Raw genomic sequence first — 18,208 nt, forward strand, 5'->3', positions numbered from 1 at the left:
ATACTTATAAAACATGGTTAATCTATCTGTTTTGGATGACTCTGTCTTTGCATATAGAATGCTGTCTATGAATTTGAGAGGGGTTACATTTGGCCCATTGCTCATCTTTATACCAAAATCAAGTGACATGGACCCCGTTTTCAAATATCAGAATGTGTCTTTAACCTGAGAGGGAATTGTTTCAATTCCTCTCCCCTGAAGTAACAATTTGGATATTATACTAACAGTCCAATAGTCTGTGATTTTATTGACTAATTTCAAACTTTGACCAGCTTTATTACACAAGGCAAAAGTTTTCTTTTCCACCACACAGCGAGGCAGTAGGGTTCTTGAAAGCTATAGAACAGCAAGATAAGTTGGATCAAGGTGTGGCTGAAACTGATTTGTTCGTCTACATCAAGAATGAGGTCCCAAGCGCACCAGGTGAGCTTGCAATTACAGGCTGACAATATGCAGACATCATCATCTGCCGCAGTGAGGCATCAGATTGCTATAATCATATGAACGTTGTAAGCTGATATCTTCAACATCCATCAAGTCGTCACCCTGGAATGGGGCCCACTATCCACAGCATGCATTTCAGACCCTATACAACAGCAAGAGGCCACATTTACTGCCGCTGTCTTTTGTTCTGAATTGTATAATACAGCAGTGTGATTTTGACAGTAAATTGGTTTTCCTGAAAGACTTGGCTGGATTACCATGTGTGTTTATGGACAAGCCATCAAAGATAAACCTTAACACATGATTTGTATGTTTAGAAAATACCATCTGCTGTCAACTCAGGCAAACAATGTAAGTACAAAACATTTAATTTGAGGTCAATATGGGAGAGGKTTAGGGTTATTATAAATTATTCTATTATAAACTGGGTGGTTTGAGCCCTGAATGTTGATTGGTTGAAAACCGAAGAATATCTTACCGTATACCAAGGGTTTGACAAGAAATGACTTTTTAACTGTTCTAATTATGTTGGCAACCAGTTTATAATAGCAATAAGGCACCTCAAGGGTTTGTGGTATGTGGCCAATATATCACAACAAATGGCTGTAACCAGGCACTCTGCGTTGTGCATAAGAACAGTCCTTAGCCGTGGTGTATTGGCCATGTACCATACCTCCTCTGTCCAGTGCCTGTGTTCTTTTGCCCATCTTAATCTTTTATTTTTATTGGCCAGTCTGAGATATGGCTTTTTCTTTGCAACTGCCTAGAAGGCCAGCATCCCAGGGGTTACCTCTTCACTGTTGACGTTGAGACTGGTGTTTGCGGGTACTATTTAATGAAGCTGCCAGTTGAGGACTTGTGAGGCATCTGTTTCTATAACTAGACACTCTAATGTACTTGTTCTCTTCCTCAGTATTGAACCGGGGCCTCCCACTCCTCTTTCTATTCTGGTTAGAGACAGTTTGCGCTGTTCTGTGAAGGGAGTAGTACACAACGTTGTACAAGCTCATCAGTTTCTTGGCAATTTCTCACATGGAATAGCCTTCATTTCTCAGAAGAAAAATACACTGACGAGTGTATTCTTTTTACAAATAGTTTCATATTTAAACATTTAAATTTCACAACAATTCCATGTGAATCTGATGGAGTGTGTAGACTTTCCAAGATACAGTTTCTGTCGCCCTATCATCAGTAATAATGTCTCAGACGACAACTGATCTGACATCATATCCTTTAAGTACCAATGTATACTTTCATCTGGTTGGATTACCGAAATATTGTTCCATTCCCCAACCTTTTGATGTTACTATACTCTCTCTATGTTAACAAAGGGCTTTCCAAGAGTCCATTCTGTATAGTAGAGAGAGAAAAGGGGGAAAGGTATTTATGGGGGTTATAAACCTCACCAACAGGGCAATGTCATGACAACACTTACCCGAAACACTTGTCTAAATTGATGGGTCATGTGAAGGAATTGGCTATAACCACCCCCATCCACATCTAGTGGATGGGTCACTATTGTCTAGACATGTAAACATACACATTATATACAATGGATGGCCATAATACACACCAGACACCTGGCTAATTTGGTGGGTCATGTAATTACATTTACATTACATTAAGTCATTTAGCAGACACTCTTATCCAGAGTGACTTACAAATTGGAAAGTTCATACATATTCATCTCCTGGTCCCCCCGTGGGGAATGAACCCACAACCCTGGCGTTGCAAGCGCCATGCTCTACCAACTGAGCCACACGGGACCAATAATCATGACCCATCCCCTCCAGTATATTTCGATCTGTCCCTCAGCACATACAGACTGGATTTTCCCTGGCTGGACCAGACAGTGGGTTCTATCAAATCTGTCCTGAGTAACTTCAGACCAGGTAAACAGATACAGCAATCTCACTAATGCCTAGAACAAATCCACTTACTTTTTGGCTATATCTGGATTATGGCATCATATTTCAGCCCCTAAAATCCCTACATATTTATTTGGTCAGTGAAGCTAAAATTTGAGATCAAATGTTTTATATGAGGCAGAAGTACAAGATGTCACCTTCTATTGGAGAGTATTTTCATACATATCTTTTTTACCGTTTAGAAATGAAGGCACTTTATGTATCTATTTACTAGATACAGTGGGGCAAAAAAAGTATTTAGTCAGCCACCAATTGTGCAACTGTATTTAGGTCTAAGGAATTTCCTTCTTTATGAAGATGGGTCACTCGGGCACATTTCCATACAAAAGGTATTTCACCAGTCATTGAAGACGTGAGACATGAGAAAGCAGTTAACTGTTAACTACTTTTTGTCACTCTAAACTCCAGCAAAATTCAAGGAACATTATTAAATGTAAATAATCTCTCCTGTCTTATATTGGATGAGGTTGAAGCACTTCTGACACCTTGTTATAATCTTAGTCAGATATGACTGCACTGCGCAGAAGAGCACGAGCAAATGGCTCAGCTTCAAAATGTATTTTGCCCTCAGAACAACCTCAATTCATCGGGGCATGAACTCTACAAGGTGTCGAAAGCATTCCACAGGGTTGCTGGCCCATGTTGACTCTAATTCACACAGTTGTGTCAAATTGGCTGGATGTCCTTTGGTCGGTGGACCATTCTTATTAAACACAGGAAACTGTTGAGCGTGAAAAACCCAGCAGCGGTGCAGTTATTCACACAAACCTGTGCGCCTGTTTTCTTTTTGTCTTGCCCATTCACCGTCTGAATGGCACACATACACAATAACGTAATTGTCTCAAGACTTAAAATCACATTTTTACCTGTCTCTTTCCCTTCATCCACACCAGGGGTAGGCAACCCTGGTTTTGCTTACCCCTGATCTACACTGATTGATGTGAATTTAACAAGTGACATAAATAAGGGATCATAGCTGTCATCTGTATTCACCTGGTCATTCTATGTCATGGAAAGAGCAGGTATTCTGGGTTGTCTTAGCTAGTTGTTGTGGCCGACCTGGATGCTAGGTGTTTTGATAAAAGATACTAATGCATTTACTTGATATCTTAAATTTAATACTATTAAGGCTTTGGGAAATCCATATCATTTTGGTCCCACTTAATAATTAGTGTTCCCATAATACCTAGGCCTATGTAACCTATTCAATGGCAGTTATATAGTTAGGTAAAGTGTAATTATGGCCTATAGTATATGCACATTGTTACATAGTACTTTCTGTTTTTACCTTTATTGAGATTGTGTGATTACATGTTTACCTTTTTATAGGTGCTGTACTTAATCTGCAAATACAATGAATTAATTATGGTTAACTGCATCTCATTTGGGAGAAAACCCATAATCATCTTGTTTGGACACATCAGATAAAGCTATGGTAGCTACAACCATCTGTCATTAATATTGTTATTGATATTCAAGTACAACAATGCCACATCCTGTTTTCATGTTTCTTTTTCCATGGGGTGGAAAGTCTTCATTTCTTTATTAATTAACTGTGCCCACTTTCTTTGTCCACGTTGGACTGAAGCCTGTGGAATATGCATTGCTTACATTTCATTCTCAGCTGCTGTTGTTCCAAAAGACTTACCTGAGAGTGGGGATGGAAACACAACCTATCCTGGGGAGAGTGCAAGTGCAGCAACAGAGAAGACAGAGCTGGAATCCACCTCAGCAGTGTTGGGAAACATTCAGGAGAGTATGAACCAGGCACTTTTGGAGATGTTGGTAAAGAACATCATGAATGGCCAAAGCTCAGTTTCCGCTACTGCATCACAGAGATTCAGTCTGGAGATGCTGCCTGACATCAGTATGGCTGTAGTGACTTTCCAAAATGTAAAAGGTAAACAATACAACTGGGGGCCGGGGGTGGTGTAGTGTCCCTGTTATTGTCACATCTTTGCTCAGTCATTGAAACCTAAGCAATATCTTAAGCGCATAATCTACCCTTTTCTTATTTGGCAGATACTGAGTACTTTATCTCAAACTGCACCAGCCACAAGATATTCAAGCAGAAAGAATTATCAGTAAAACTACTGGAAATCACAGCAAAAGTGAAAGTTGAAAACATACCTCCAAATTGTAGTTCAGACTATATCCTCCTGTACTATGAAAAAGAAGGTGAAGTTGTCGATATTGAAATGTGTGAAGAGGACCAATCCGCTATCATCACTTTCCAAGATCCAAACGGTAAATGGTCATTCTTATACTCTATGTTGTGACAGAGTTTTTCATAATGCAGGATGATATATTGACAAATATTTATGTGTAATTAGCTGTTCACAGAGTCACAAAAAAGTACCACGATGAGAAGCAGCCTATCAAAGCTTTCCCATTTTATGAATCTCTGGGAATGGCCCTGTATGGCAAAGATAGACCCACATTGAAACTCCCTGCTGCCTTCACTGAGAACATCAACCAGGCCATTTGGAGATACCTTTGTGACAAGCATGAAGCTACTGCAACCATCAAGAAGATTCTGGCGGAAAACTTCTGCAAAGTAGACCTGCAACACCATGCTGTCCAGTTAAGCCCCCTACCATCTCTACTCAAACAGAAAGATGTCAAAGCCAAGCATGTCCAGCAGTGGAAGGACACTGTCAAGGCGACCTTCACTCAAGCCTTGTCTAAATTCAAATCCTTGGAGCTGAATGTACAGGACTGTGCATGGGAGGAGTCTGAAAATGAGATCTGCAAGGCAATGTCTGGTGAGGCGGTGGTTGTAGTCCCTGATAAGGCCAGAGGTGCACTCATAGTGGTGGGCTTGGTAGATGAAGTGGATAGGCTCAGTCAGTCACTAAATGAAATCATGGACAAGATTGCCAGAATAATTGAGAGGGAGAAGACTAGCAAAACAGAGGAGCTCCACCTGCCTCCATCTGTCTACCATGTACTTTCGCAAGATGGTCTGCAAGACAAAATTGCAGGTGAATACCCAGAACTGAAGATAGCATACAACCGTGAGAGCCAGAAGGTGACCTTAAAAGGCTTAATGCAAGAGGTTTGGGGGGCTAATAGGAAGATTATGGATGGTGGGTTGGCACTGAAACGGAAGAAGGTGGAAGTGAGCAACTATGTCCTTGAGTTTCTGCAGGAGGAAGACCAAGAAAAGCTTAGCAACTCTCTTTTCACATCGCAGAGTATTAATGCAGCACTAGAAATAGATAGAAATGGAGTGGAGCTCCTGGCTGTCTCAGACAAGGCCCTGAGTGAAGCAAAACGCCAAATTGAAAAATGTTTCGTTTCTAAGTACATAGATGTTGAAGACTCCAATGCCCTGGAGACATTGTCAGGGTGGAAGGACCTTATCTCCCGTTTGGAAAAAACATACAACATTTTGTCTAGGACTTTCATGGTTAAGACATCTGGCGACCATCCTAACATAAAAGTGGTAGTGGCTGGCAATACGGACACTGTCAATTCAGTGCAAATGGAACTTGAAGGCTTCTTATGCCAAAACGCTCCAATTGAGGAAATTCTTCAGATTAAGTCAAACGCCATTGTCAAATTCATCCAGGAAAAAAAGAGTGCTTGGTCCGATATAGTCAAAAGTGGAGTAAAGGTTTCTTTCAAGGATAGGGCCATTTGCCTTAGTGGCATCAGGGTTCATGTCTCTGACTGCTTGACCTTATTTAAAAACCTGGTATCATCAACATACTTTGATACTTTGCAAGTCCCCAAGCCTGGAGCAAAGAAGTTCTTCCAGGACGAGGAGGCCATGTATGTTGACACCGTCAAAATGAAGACAGCTTGTGTAATCCAGCTGGTTGATGAGATGCATCTGGTGAACAATGACAAGACAGTCCAGGCTATAGAGGAATCGCTGCCGAAGGAGATTGGGAGCCATGGGACAAATAATCTGCAACAAAATCTGGCCATATCCACCGAGAACCAGCAATATAGATGGGAGCAGAGAACAAATGGGTCAGAGAGAGTGCAGACCAAAGAGGGGCTGACCATCACACTGATTAAAGGAAACATCCAAGATGCTTTGGTAAACTGTTATCATTATGTCTTTGCTCTATTGTAAATTTCAGTCTTATTAAAATCAAATCAGATAATTATTTTGCATAGTCTGGTGTAGCTTACCCTGAGTATCATACATGTTACTTGTGTATATTATATTTCTGGTTATCCATTCATTTAATCAATAGTTTATTTTATCCATATATGCAATTCATTTACTAACTAATCAACCACGCAACTAGAATGCTTAATATTCTGATTTACAGTGCATTCGGAGAGTATTCAGAACCCTTGACTTTTTCCACATTTTATTATGTTACATCCTTATTCTAAAATGGATTAAATAATTTTTTTACCTCATCAATCTACACACAATACCCCATAATGACAAAGCAAAACAGGTTTTTAGAAATGTTTGCAAATGTATTTAATATATATAGATACAGTGGGGCAAAAAAGTATTTAGTCAGCCACCAATTGTGCAAGTTCTCCCACTTAAAAAGATGAGAGAGGCCTGTAATTTTCATCTAGGTTACATTCTTCAAACTATGACAGACAAATTAAGAAAAACAAATCCAGAAATCACATTGTAGGATTTTGTTATGAATTTATTTGCAAATTATGGTGGAAATAAGTATTTGGTCACCTACAAACAAGCAGAATTTCTGGCTCTCACAGACCTGTAACTTATTCTTTAAGAGGCTCTCTGTCCTCCACTCGTTACCTGTATTAATGGCACCTGTTTGAACTTGTTATCAGTATAAAAGACACCTGTCCACAACCTCAAACAGTCACACTCCAAACTCCACTATGGCCAAGACCAAGAGCTGTCAAAGGACACCAGAAACAAAATTGTAGACCTGCACCAGGCTGGGAAGACTAAATCTGCAATAGGTAAGCAGCTTGGTTTGAAGAAATCAACTGTGGGAGCATTATTAAGGAAATGAAAGACATACAAGACACTGATAATCTCCCTCGATCTGGGGCTCCACGCAAGATCTCACCCGTGGGGTCAAAGATGATCACAGCAAGAACGGTGAGCAAAAACTCCAGAACACACACGGGGGACCTAGTGAATGACCTGCAGAAGCTGGGACCAAAGTAACAAAGCCTACCATCAGTAACACACTACGCCGCCAGGGACTCAAATCCTGCAGTGCCAGACTGGTCCCCTGCTTAAGCCAGCACATGTCCAGGCCCGTCTGAAGTTTGCTAGAGAGCATTTGGATGATCCAGAAGACGATTGGGAGAATGTCATATATGGTCAGATGAACCAAAATATAACTTTTTGGTAAAAACTCAACTCGTCATGTTTGGAGGACAAAGAATGCTGAGTTGCATCCAAAGAACACCATACCTACTGTGAAGCATGGGGGTGGAAACATCATGCTTGGGGCTGTTTTTCTGCAAAGGGACCAGGACGACTGATCCGTGTAAAGGAAGAATGAATGGGCCATGTATCGTGAGATTTTGAGTGAAAACCTCCTTCCATCAGCAAGGGCATTGAAGATGAAACGTGGCTGGGTCTTTCAGCATGACAATGATCCCAAATACACCGCCCGGCAACAAAGGAGTGGCTTCGTAAGAAGCATTTCAAGGTCTGGAGTGGCCTAGCCAGTCTCCAGATGTCAACCCCATAGAAAATCTTTGGAGGGAGTTGAAAGTCTGTGTTGCCCAGCAACAGCCCCAAAACATCACTGCTCTAGAGGAGATCTGCATGAGGAATGGGCCAAAATACCAGCAACAGTGTGTGAAACCTTGTGAAGACTTACAGAAAACGTTTGACCTCTGTCAATGCCAACAAAGGGTATATAACAAAGTATTGAGATAACACTTTTGTTATTGACCAAATACTTATTTTCCACCATATTTGCAAATAAATCCATAAAAAATCCTACAATGTGATTTTCTGGAAAAAAAATTCTATTTTGTCTGTCATAGTTGAAGTGTACCTATGATGAAAATTACAGGCCTCTCTCATCTTTTTAAGTGGGAGAACTTGCACAATTGGTGGCTGACTAAATACTTTTTTTGCCCACTGTATATTACATTTACATAAGTATTCAGACCCTTTACTCAGTACTTTAATTGAAGCACCTTTGACAGCATTGAGTCTTCTTGGGTATGACGCTAACAAGCTTGGGGGAGTTTCTCCAATTCTTCTCTGCAGATCCTCTCAAGCTCCGTCAGGTTGGATGGGGAGCATTGCTCCACAGCTATTTTCAGGTCTCTCCGAGAGATGTTAGATCGGTTCAAGTCCGGGCTCTGGCTGGGCCACTCAAGGACATTCAAAGACTTGTCCCGACGCCACTCCTGCGTTGTCTTGGCTGAGTGCTTAAGGTCGTTGTCCTGTCGGAAGGTGAACCTTCACCCCAGTCTGCGGTCCTGAACAAGGATCTCTCTATACTTTGCTCCGTTCTATCTTTACCTCAATCCTGACTAGTCTCCCAGTCCCTGCTGCTGAAAATATCCCACAGCATGATGTTGCCACCACCATGCTTCACTGTAGGGATGGTGCCAGGTTTCCTCCAGACATGATGCTTGGCATTCAGGCCAAAGAGTTAAATCTTGGTTTTGTCAGACCAGAGAATCTTATTTTCTCATGGTCAGAGTCCTTAAGGTGCCAAGTGGCTGTCATGTGCCTTTTACTGAGGAGTGGTTTTCAGTTTGGCCACTCTACCATAAAGGCCTGACTGGTGGAGTGCTGCAGAGATGGTTGTCCTTTTCTGGAAGGTTCTCCCATCTCCACAGAGAAACTCTGGAGCTCTGTCAGAGTGACCATTGGGTTCTTGGTCACCTCCCTGACCAAGGCCCTTCTCCCCCGGTTGCTCAGTTTGGCCGGGCGGGCAGCTCTAGGAAGAGTCTTGGTGGTTCCAAAATTCATCCATTTAAGAATGATGGAGGCCACTGTGTTGTTGGGGACCTTCAATGCTGCAGAAATGTGTTGGTACCCTTCCCCAGATCTGTGCCACAACACAATCCTGTCTCGGAGCTCTACAGACAATTCCTTCGACTTCATGGCTTGGTTTTTGCTCTGTCAACTGTGGGACCTTATATAGACACGTTCCGTTCCAAATCATGTCCAATCAAGTTGTAGAAACATCTCAAGGATGATCAATGGAAACAAGATGCACCTAAACTCAATTTCGAGTCTCATAGCAAGGGTCTGAATACTTTAGTTAATAAGGTATTTCTGTTTTTTAATTTTATAAAAACAAAACTTGTTTTCACTTTGTCATTATGAGGTATTGTGTGTAGATTGATGAGGGCAAAACTTTAGGCTATAATACTTTCCGAATGCACTGTATCTGTTACAGACTGAAGTTGTTGTGAATACAGTCGGTGATGACCTGATACTGGATAGTGGAGCAGTCTCAACTGCACTCCTTAATGCTGCTGGCCCCCAACTTCAGGAACTGATAAACCAACATGCCACTGCTGGCAAGGTTGGGGAAGTCATCATCACCAAAGGCTGCAACCTCAAAAGCAAGCTGGTCTTTCATACCATTGCTCCTAGATGGAGTAATGGACAAGGAGCAACACAGAAGGTATAATGCTGTTTACCTTTGACTGTCTACCTTCACAAAAAAAATTACTGAAAAACCATTCTCTTAGATGTTGTTTCTCAACTGAGAATTAAAATGTTTCTTTGTAATTCACATACCATGCCAATACAATGTAAACACACAATACTATACCAACATGCACAACAAAACTACAAAGATTTAAACAAGTTTGCAGCAATTCCTATATGAAAAACATGCCTATATGACATCTTGCAGACATTGAGTGAGATTGTGAAGAAGTGCCTGGTTCTGGCAGAGCAGCAGCAACTTGTGTCAGTGACCTTCCCTGCCATCGGCACAGGAAACCTGGGCTTCCCCAGAGACCTGGTGGCCTCTCTGATGCTGAATAAAGTCCTCAAATTCAGCAGTAAGATGAACCCCAAGCATTTGAAGGAGGTGGTGTTCATCCTCCACCCAAGTGATGTGCCGACTTTCAAGGTATAAGGCCAAACTGAGTGCCTTTAAATATACACAATAATGTTTGGAGTGCGTTTGATAACCAGGAGGTGGTGATAAAATAAGTAATATGTGAATGCAGTTGAATTGGTCAAATGGTATTGTATTGAATTAGTATTTTAATATGTTCTCTATTTCCCTGTCAGGCTTTCACTGACGAATTTAACAAGAGGTTCATGACCCAGTCTGCAATTTCAAAGGGCTCAGCATCCACTCAACAACGTAAGGGTGCAGCTCATATAATCCTCATAACAAACACGCGTTCGAACCTGATCCTAAGTTGTTTTGCAGCTGTTAGCACGAAAATCTGGAGATTTACTAAATTGAGCGTGATGGTACGGAGTGATCAAATCTCATGTCAACCCTCAGTTTTAGAGATGACCGAGCAGCTGGTCATTTTAAATGGGTTATCCCGATCAATGAGTTTAGTTTGTGTGCACGCATCTTTTCTCAGAGTTGCAGAAGTGTCTACAGAGCTGAAAGCTTTTTCATTTTTACGTTCCAATAATTCAGTTGAGTATCAATATAATCACCAAGGTATTACACTGTCTGACACAATGCCAACTGTCTCCTCCTTGAGTTTTAGCAGTATAATCACCAAGGTATTACACTGTCGACACAATGCCAACTGTCTCCCTCCTTGAGTTTTAGCAGTATAATCCCAAGGTATTACACTGTCTGACACAATGCCAACTGTCTCCTCCTTGAGTTTTAGCAGTATAATCACCAAGGTATTACACTGTCTGACACAATGCCAACTTGTCTCCTCCTTGAGTTTTAGCAGTATAATCACCAAGGTATTACACTGTCTGACACAATGCCAACTTTCTCCTCCTTGAGTTTTAGCAGTATAAATCACCAAGGTATTACACTGTCTGACACAATGCCAACTTTCTCTCCTCCTTGAGTTTTAGCAGTATAATCACCAAGGTATTACACTGTCTGACACAATGCCAACTGTCTCCCTCCTTGAGTTTTAGCAGTAATAATCACACAAGGTATTACACTGTCTGACACAATGCCAAACTTTCTCCTCCTTGAGTTTTAGCAGTAATCCACCAAGGTATTACACTGTCTGACACAAATGCAACTTTCTCCTCCTTGAGTTTTTAGCAGTAATAATCACCAAGGTATTACACTGTCTGACACAATGGCAACTGTCTCCTCCTTGAGTTTTAGCAGGAGGAGCTTCTTCTTTTCTGAAGTCAAAGATGATTTATCTGCTATTATTTATCGGCTTTTACACCATTTATATCCTACTGTTAGGGATTTTCTCTAAGGTCACTTCAAGCTCAGGGATGCATGAGACAACGATGGGAGGGTGGTTATAACAGGTCGTACAGGGAGACATAACAAAAGAGACTACTGACGTCATCGTCAACTCCACCAATGGGACCTTCAACCTTAAGACAGGTACATCCAACCTTACCTCTGTCTCACCTGAGGTTCCATGTTTTAGGTTAAACGTTCAACAACAACAGCAGTTTTATTGGTTTTATCAGTAGGTTTTTTTGGCGATTCAATATGCATTGGATTCAGCAAGTCATTATTTGTGTCCACTGGGCTCACACTGGTTGAATCAACGTTGTTTCTACATATTTTTTATTAAATTACATTGAACCAACATGGAATAGAAGTTGAATTGACTTCTGTGCCCAGTAGGCTGTAATGTGCAACAATGTAGTTTATCTTAATTAGCTGTGTTAGTAATTGAGAATTACGTCTCCCACTTTATTTGAACATTACCCTAGAGATGGTTTATGTTCAAATTTGTCACGTTCCTGACCTTATTTTCCTTTGTTTAGCTTTGTTTAGTTGGTCAGGACGTGAGCTGGGTGGGCAGTCTATGTTATGTGTTTCTATGTTTAGGTTCATTGGTAATTAGCCTTATATGGTTCTCAATCAGGGACAGGTGTTTGACTTTCCTCTGATTGAGAACCATATAAAGGTAGGCTGTTCACACCGTTTGTTTGTGGGTGATTGTCTTCCGTGTCTGTGTTGTTACACACGGGATCGTTTCGTTTGTTTAGTCTGTTCCTGTTCGTGCGTTCTTCGTTATATGTAAGTTCACATGTTCAGTTTGGTCTACGTCGTTTTGTTTTGTTTTTGTAATTTATCAAGTGTGCTTCGTGTTCGTCTTGTTTCAATAAATTCATGTATTCCACAAAAGCTGTGTTTTGGTCCGATCCATGCTCCTCCTCAGACGAGGAGGAGAAACAAGCGTTACAAATTACTATCAGCAAACTGCTCAACTGACTCTCAACAACCTGTTTAACTGACTCTCACTAACCTTAACCCTAAGTTGTTGCATATTTGCAGAGTTGCAGTTGATTGTTTATTGATAGTTTGACCATCTATAGGGATCATCCAAAAAAGTGGGACCAAAATATATTTTCCAATAACAACCTGCCTGGTCAAGAGGTGAAGACACTAAGATTTGTGACTCCAAAAGACAAGCTTGACTGACACTATCTTAATAATACTGTGATTCTCCAAATAATTGGCACTGCATTCTCAGTGTATTTGGTCATTATAGTGAAATGTAGTGTAGCATCCCTTAGCTAGGAAAGATACGTCATTCATGCAGTCAAGACCAATAGATGTAGAGGTGTGTACTTTGAAAAACATTCTTCTCTTATTCTTCTCCAGGGGTGTCGAAAGCCATTCTGGAAGCGGCTGTTCCAACTGTGGAGGCAGAATGTCAACAACTCAGTAAAACCAGTTCTAGTTTTGTCATTTTGTTTTTATTTATTTTGAGACACTTCTACCCCAAAACTCTGCATGAATGCAACCATGTGGCAAAATTGGGTTACGGTATACTTCTGATTTGAGAAATTAGTTTGCACTGCCACTTATATGCTGGTCCGGGAAATGGTTGTCCCCTTATAAAATTCAAAACATACCCTTATTTGTCTTGAATTCCATACACATTTGTATGGAATCTAAATATGCTATTAAAGTCAAGATTCTGGCAATTAGGCCATTTTTCTACTTACCGAGAGTCAAAATCTTTATGTCTCTGCGTGCAGTATGAAGTATGTTTTATATTAAATAAATGACCCACAAACTATATTTCCAGTTGACCAGCCGATGATTTTGACTGAGCCAGGCAACCTGCAGAGTAAGAAGATCCTTCACCTGGTTGGCATCAGTGACCCTCAGAACATCCAGGAGTGTGTCAAGGATGCACTTAAAATGTGCGCAAGGAAAGACTTCACATCCATCYCATTTCCTGCTCTCGGCACAGGTGAGTCACACAAATAGAGAACACGACTGACTGTATAAAGAGTATAGGAGAAATATCAAATAACATTGATATAGCATTTGTTAAACAGAATAACACTTACCTTAAAGCCTAATGCTTTTTTACTTCTTATAAGCATGTATGAACCTTTACAAAGTAGTGTTATATTGAATCCCAATTCTAATTCAAACAGTTACAATTTCCATGTTAATTCCAATTCATATATACCTTAAGGCCAAGGCAATGTACAGGTGAGCCAGGTGGCGGACGCCATGTTCGATGCACTAGTGGAAGTGGTGGCCAAGAAGTCAGTGAACACCTTGAGGCTGGTCCGGATTGTCATCTTTCAGACTGCCATGCTGACTGAATTTTACAACAGTATGCTGAAGAAGGGAGGCACAGATGCTCAGGAAGAGGAGGACACTGACCTTCAAGATCAAGGCAGCCTGTTTAAAGTCTTTGAAAACGTTGGCACCAAAATTAAATGTATGGAATGCCTTTATTAACTTAAGTATATACCGTATGCATAATGTATCTAATAAACATTTTAGGTTCGCTAAGTTTCTTCATTCTGTGTTACAAGAAACATTTATTTCTATATATTGCATGATTACTTAAACACTTTCAATGTCAGTTTGTTTGTTTTCTGTTTACATTTTTTTTTTACAGAAACAGTTTTAGATAAACAGCTGCATTAACTGGGACTTGCATTTACAATCTGTTCATATTCTTACAGCAATTTTCTATAGGAGTAAAGGTGGTAAGCCACAAAAGCATGAGAGTTTTGTCTTCATGGATAAAGAAGTGGATCCGGCATGCTTCCACATCTGTGGGGATTCTCAGGCTAAAGTAGATGAAGCCAAGCAGTGGGTCAAGGACCTGATCTTGAAGGACCAAGACAGCTCCATCATCACTGACGATGCCATCATGAACTTAACCACTTCTGACCGCCAGCGCATTAGTAACATGATCAACACCATGGGAGTGAGAGTGGAACAGGAGTCATCTCAAGCCAAGCTGACTATAGAGGGTATCACCAAAGATGTGCTCAAAGTTACTAATGAAATCCAGAAGATGCTCCAAAGGGTCCGTGGTGAAGAGGAACTCAACAGGAGTGCTGAGCTAGCCAGCACCATGGTGGAATGGCAGTACCAGCAGCAGGGGGGGCACTACCAAAGCTTCGACCTCATCCACAACTTCCATCTGGAGCAGGCAAAAGAGACCAAGAAGCAGCATGTGGAGGTCACTATCCAAGGTCGGATGTACAAGGTCACCCTGCCAAATGGGCCTGCGACAGATAGCCATGGCAACAGCCTCGATATCAGACGCATTGACAAAGCAGGTACCTATCGTTTTGACCTTCCATGTAAACTTGATCAACAATTTTCAAGAAATCAATACACCAGATTCACATTCTCTGAAGTGTTCTCTTGGGAGTTTATGATTGGCTAAGATTGATATTGATGCATGCGTATTCCAATAACTTTTATTTTGATATTGCTTGCTCATTAGCTATGGTCCTCTTGGTTGGGAGTAAGCCATGCATACACATGAGGATGGCATTCCCACTGTTGTATTCCCATTATAGTACTAACAATAATTTACAACAAAATCCTGTGTGTTTGTCTGACCTTCATTATCCAACTGTATTCTCCAGCTCATGACAGTCTTCCTCAGTGTTGGGATGCCATGCCAGACAACCGTTTATGCCAGTCCTTCCCCATCCAGCCAGGAACCTCTGAGCATGATGAGGTCCTATGCCTGTTTCAGGCCACTTGCCAAAACACTGTTCTAAAGGTATCTATCTCTGCTGCTAAATGTATTTCAATACAAATTAAATGAAGAGGTGCAATTAAAAAAGACACAACTCTGAGATCTCTCCACTGTTATATCACCAAGAATCACACAATCCCCTTCAATTCCACCCCTGGTTACATACACATTCTTGCTGGGCCTGCCAAATGGAATGGTTACAGTTGTTATAGTGTAATCATTTGGCCATGTTCTTAATGGAATGAGTTGTGCTTTTTAATCCAGATCTAGGCTTAATCTGGGTTTTGAAAACAGGTCGTATTAGAGTAGGACGTCTAGCTGTATTGACAGTCTTTTACAATGTTTTTTTGCATATGAATGTGTGGTTTTTTCCCCCTTCCTTCAGATTGAGAGGATCCAGAACCCAAGCCTGTGGAGGAATCTCCAGATCAAGAAACAAGAAATGGATACCAAGAACGGTCACCAGAACAATGAGAAGAGGCTGTTCCATGGAACTTGCCCCCTAATCATAGATAAAATTAACGCAAATGGGTTCAATCGGAGCTACGCTGGGAAAAATGGTAAGATGTACAAAATGCAAACACCAGAGTTATAAAGTAGGGCCAACAACGTCAGTTTTTATATGAGTGGTACAAAATCAGAGCAAATAGTTTAACAGGTATGAGTATTAGGAAAGTGTACTCATTTTGGTTTTGCCACTAACGTAGCAACTACATCTGTAACAGACTGATCGCTCACCAACGAAAGTCATTCAGAAAGTTAGGCTAAAATAACGAACGCTAGTTAGCCAGCTAGCTAAGTTCTCTGACCCCTCCTACCACTCAGCATAAGTCTATAGATAATTTATGAGATAATAATGTCATCACTTTTTGCAGCGGCAGCGTATGGAAACGGTACCTACTTTGCAGTTGAGGCCAGCTACTCTGAGGATGACACATACTCAGTCCCAGATTCCCAAGGGCAGAAGCACATGTACCTGTGTCATGTTCTGACCGGAGATTTCACTGAAGGACAACAAGATATGATTGCGCCTCCAGCTAAAAGCAAATCAACTACTCAACTCTATGACAGCGTGACAGACGACCCAACAGCGCCATCCATGTTTATTGTATTCAACGACATTCAGGCTTATCCTGCGTACTTGATCACTTTCAACTAGACATTAAAAGGAGCATTTACTACCTTACTATCATAAGTATAACTTTTCATCTGATTCTTTAAAAATGTTTAGGCTTTCCCTGTGGTTATAGTTATCTCTTTTACAGATTTTTATATAGCAAATCAAGATTACTTTTTTTCTCAATAAATCAGGATCCACCTCGTTTACTTACAGTTTTGGTTCATGTACAGTAGGTGCATTTTCAGAACGCTTAGTACAAAAATCTAAACGGATAATTAAAAAAAAGCTGTTTTAAGACTCTAAGCACATTTTCAATTGACTAAGTACAACACACAAAATCATAGTAACTTTTTTGCCAAACTTAATCAGTTTCATCTATAATACATGTTCATAAGGTAATTACTCTTCGCTCAAATTACTTGATATGATTGTCTTCTAATTGATTAAAACACAGTTTACTATTACTTAATCTGACTGTTCTCACTTGATAATCACTTAACCGTTTGGTAAACCTATAGATTTTAAACTGGTTTGTCTACTACAGACTTTGAGAACAACACAATAAAAAAGTATGTTTGTAAAGTAGAAACATATAAAGCATGATATATATTGTAATGGACCGTAAGTAAGCATTTCACTATTATGATGATGACTATAATGATTTTACTTCACAGTAAGTTTGACAAAATCTGATATTGACAAGATCAGAGATGTACTGTATTTAACAAATGCATCCTCTATAAAGTCAACAGGTATCCAAAATGAAGTTGGTGTGGTCTTTCATAAAATTGCATTGGCCACTACATTACTGTACTATATGTAATTTACGCAGCAGGCACTTTAACCAAAGTGACAACACTCTTGTATGTGACCCCAGTGGGTATTGAACACACAACTCTGGTGTTGCTAGTGCAATGCTCTTACTAGCTGAGCCACATAGGATAGGATTGTCACATAGGATTGTTCATGTGGAAGCTTAAACTTCCTGACTGAGGTCTTGAGATGTTGCTTCAATATATCCACATAATTTTCATTCCTCATGATGCCATTTATTTTGTGAAGTGCACCAGTCACTCCTGCAGAAAAGCACTCCCACAACATGATGCTGCCACCCCCGTGCTTCACAGTTGGGATGGTGTTCTTCGGCTTGCAAGCGTTCCCCTTTTTCCTTACCCTTTTTCCTTCAAACATAACGATGGTCATTATGGCCAAACAGTTCTATTTTTGTTTCATCAGACCAGAGGACATTTCTCCAAAAAGTACGATCTTTGTCCCCATTTACAGTTGCAAACCGTAGTCTGGTGGCCCGTCAGAAAGTCCAGGACCCAGTTGCACAGGGCGGGGTCAAGACCCAGGGTCTCGAGCTTAATCCCGAGTTTGGAGGGTACTAGGGTGTTAAATGCTGAGCTGTAATCGATGAACAGCATTCTTACATAGATATTCCTCTTGTCCAGATGGGTTAGGGCAGTGTTATTGCGATTGCGTCGTCTGTGGCCCTATTGGGGCAGTAAGCAAATTGGAGTGGGTCTAGGGTGTCAGGTAGGGTGGAGGTGATATGATCCTTGACTAGTCTCTCAAAGCACTTCATGATGACGGAAGTGAGTGCTACGGGGTGGTAGTCGTTTAGCTCAGTTACCTTAGCTTTCTTGGGAAC

The 18,208-nt window shown here is 40.8% G+C and overlaps 1 protein-coding gene across 1 annotated transcript; it reads left to right on the top strand.

The window, feature by feature from the left end:
- Window positions 1–765: 765 nt before the first annotated feature.
- On the top strand, window positions 766–17,316 carry LOC112075536 (protein mono-ADP-ribosyltransferase PARP14-like). The gene is given in 15 exon segments (XM_024142524.1): window positions 766–795; window positions 3,997–4,272; window positions 4,395–4,619; window positions 4,706–6,423; window positions 9,713–9,943; window positions 10,178–10,399; window positions 10,564–10,639; window positions 11,684–11,830; window positions 13,067–13,129; window positions 13,497–13,664; window positions 13,896–14,147; window positions 14,398–15,003; window positions 15,319–15,458; window positions 15,820–15,994; window positions 16,310–17,316. Coding segments are annotated over 14 exon segments (4,449 nt in total). The 5' UTR covers window positions 766–795; window positions 3,997–4,130; the 3' UTR covers window positions 16,594–17,316.
- The last annotated feature ends 892 nt before the right edge of the window (window positions 17,317–18,208 follow it).

Source organism: Salvelinus sp. IW2-2015, unplaced genomic scaffold, assembly GCF_002910315.2.
Source record: "Salvelinus sp. IW2-2015 unplaced genomic scaffold, ASM291031v2 Un_scaffold3223, whole genome shotgun sequence".
NCBI lineage: Eukaryota > Metazoa > Chordata > Actinopteri > Salmoniformes > Salmonidae > Salvelinus > Salvelinus sp. IW2-2015.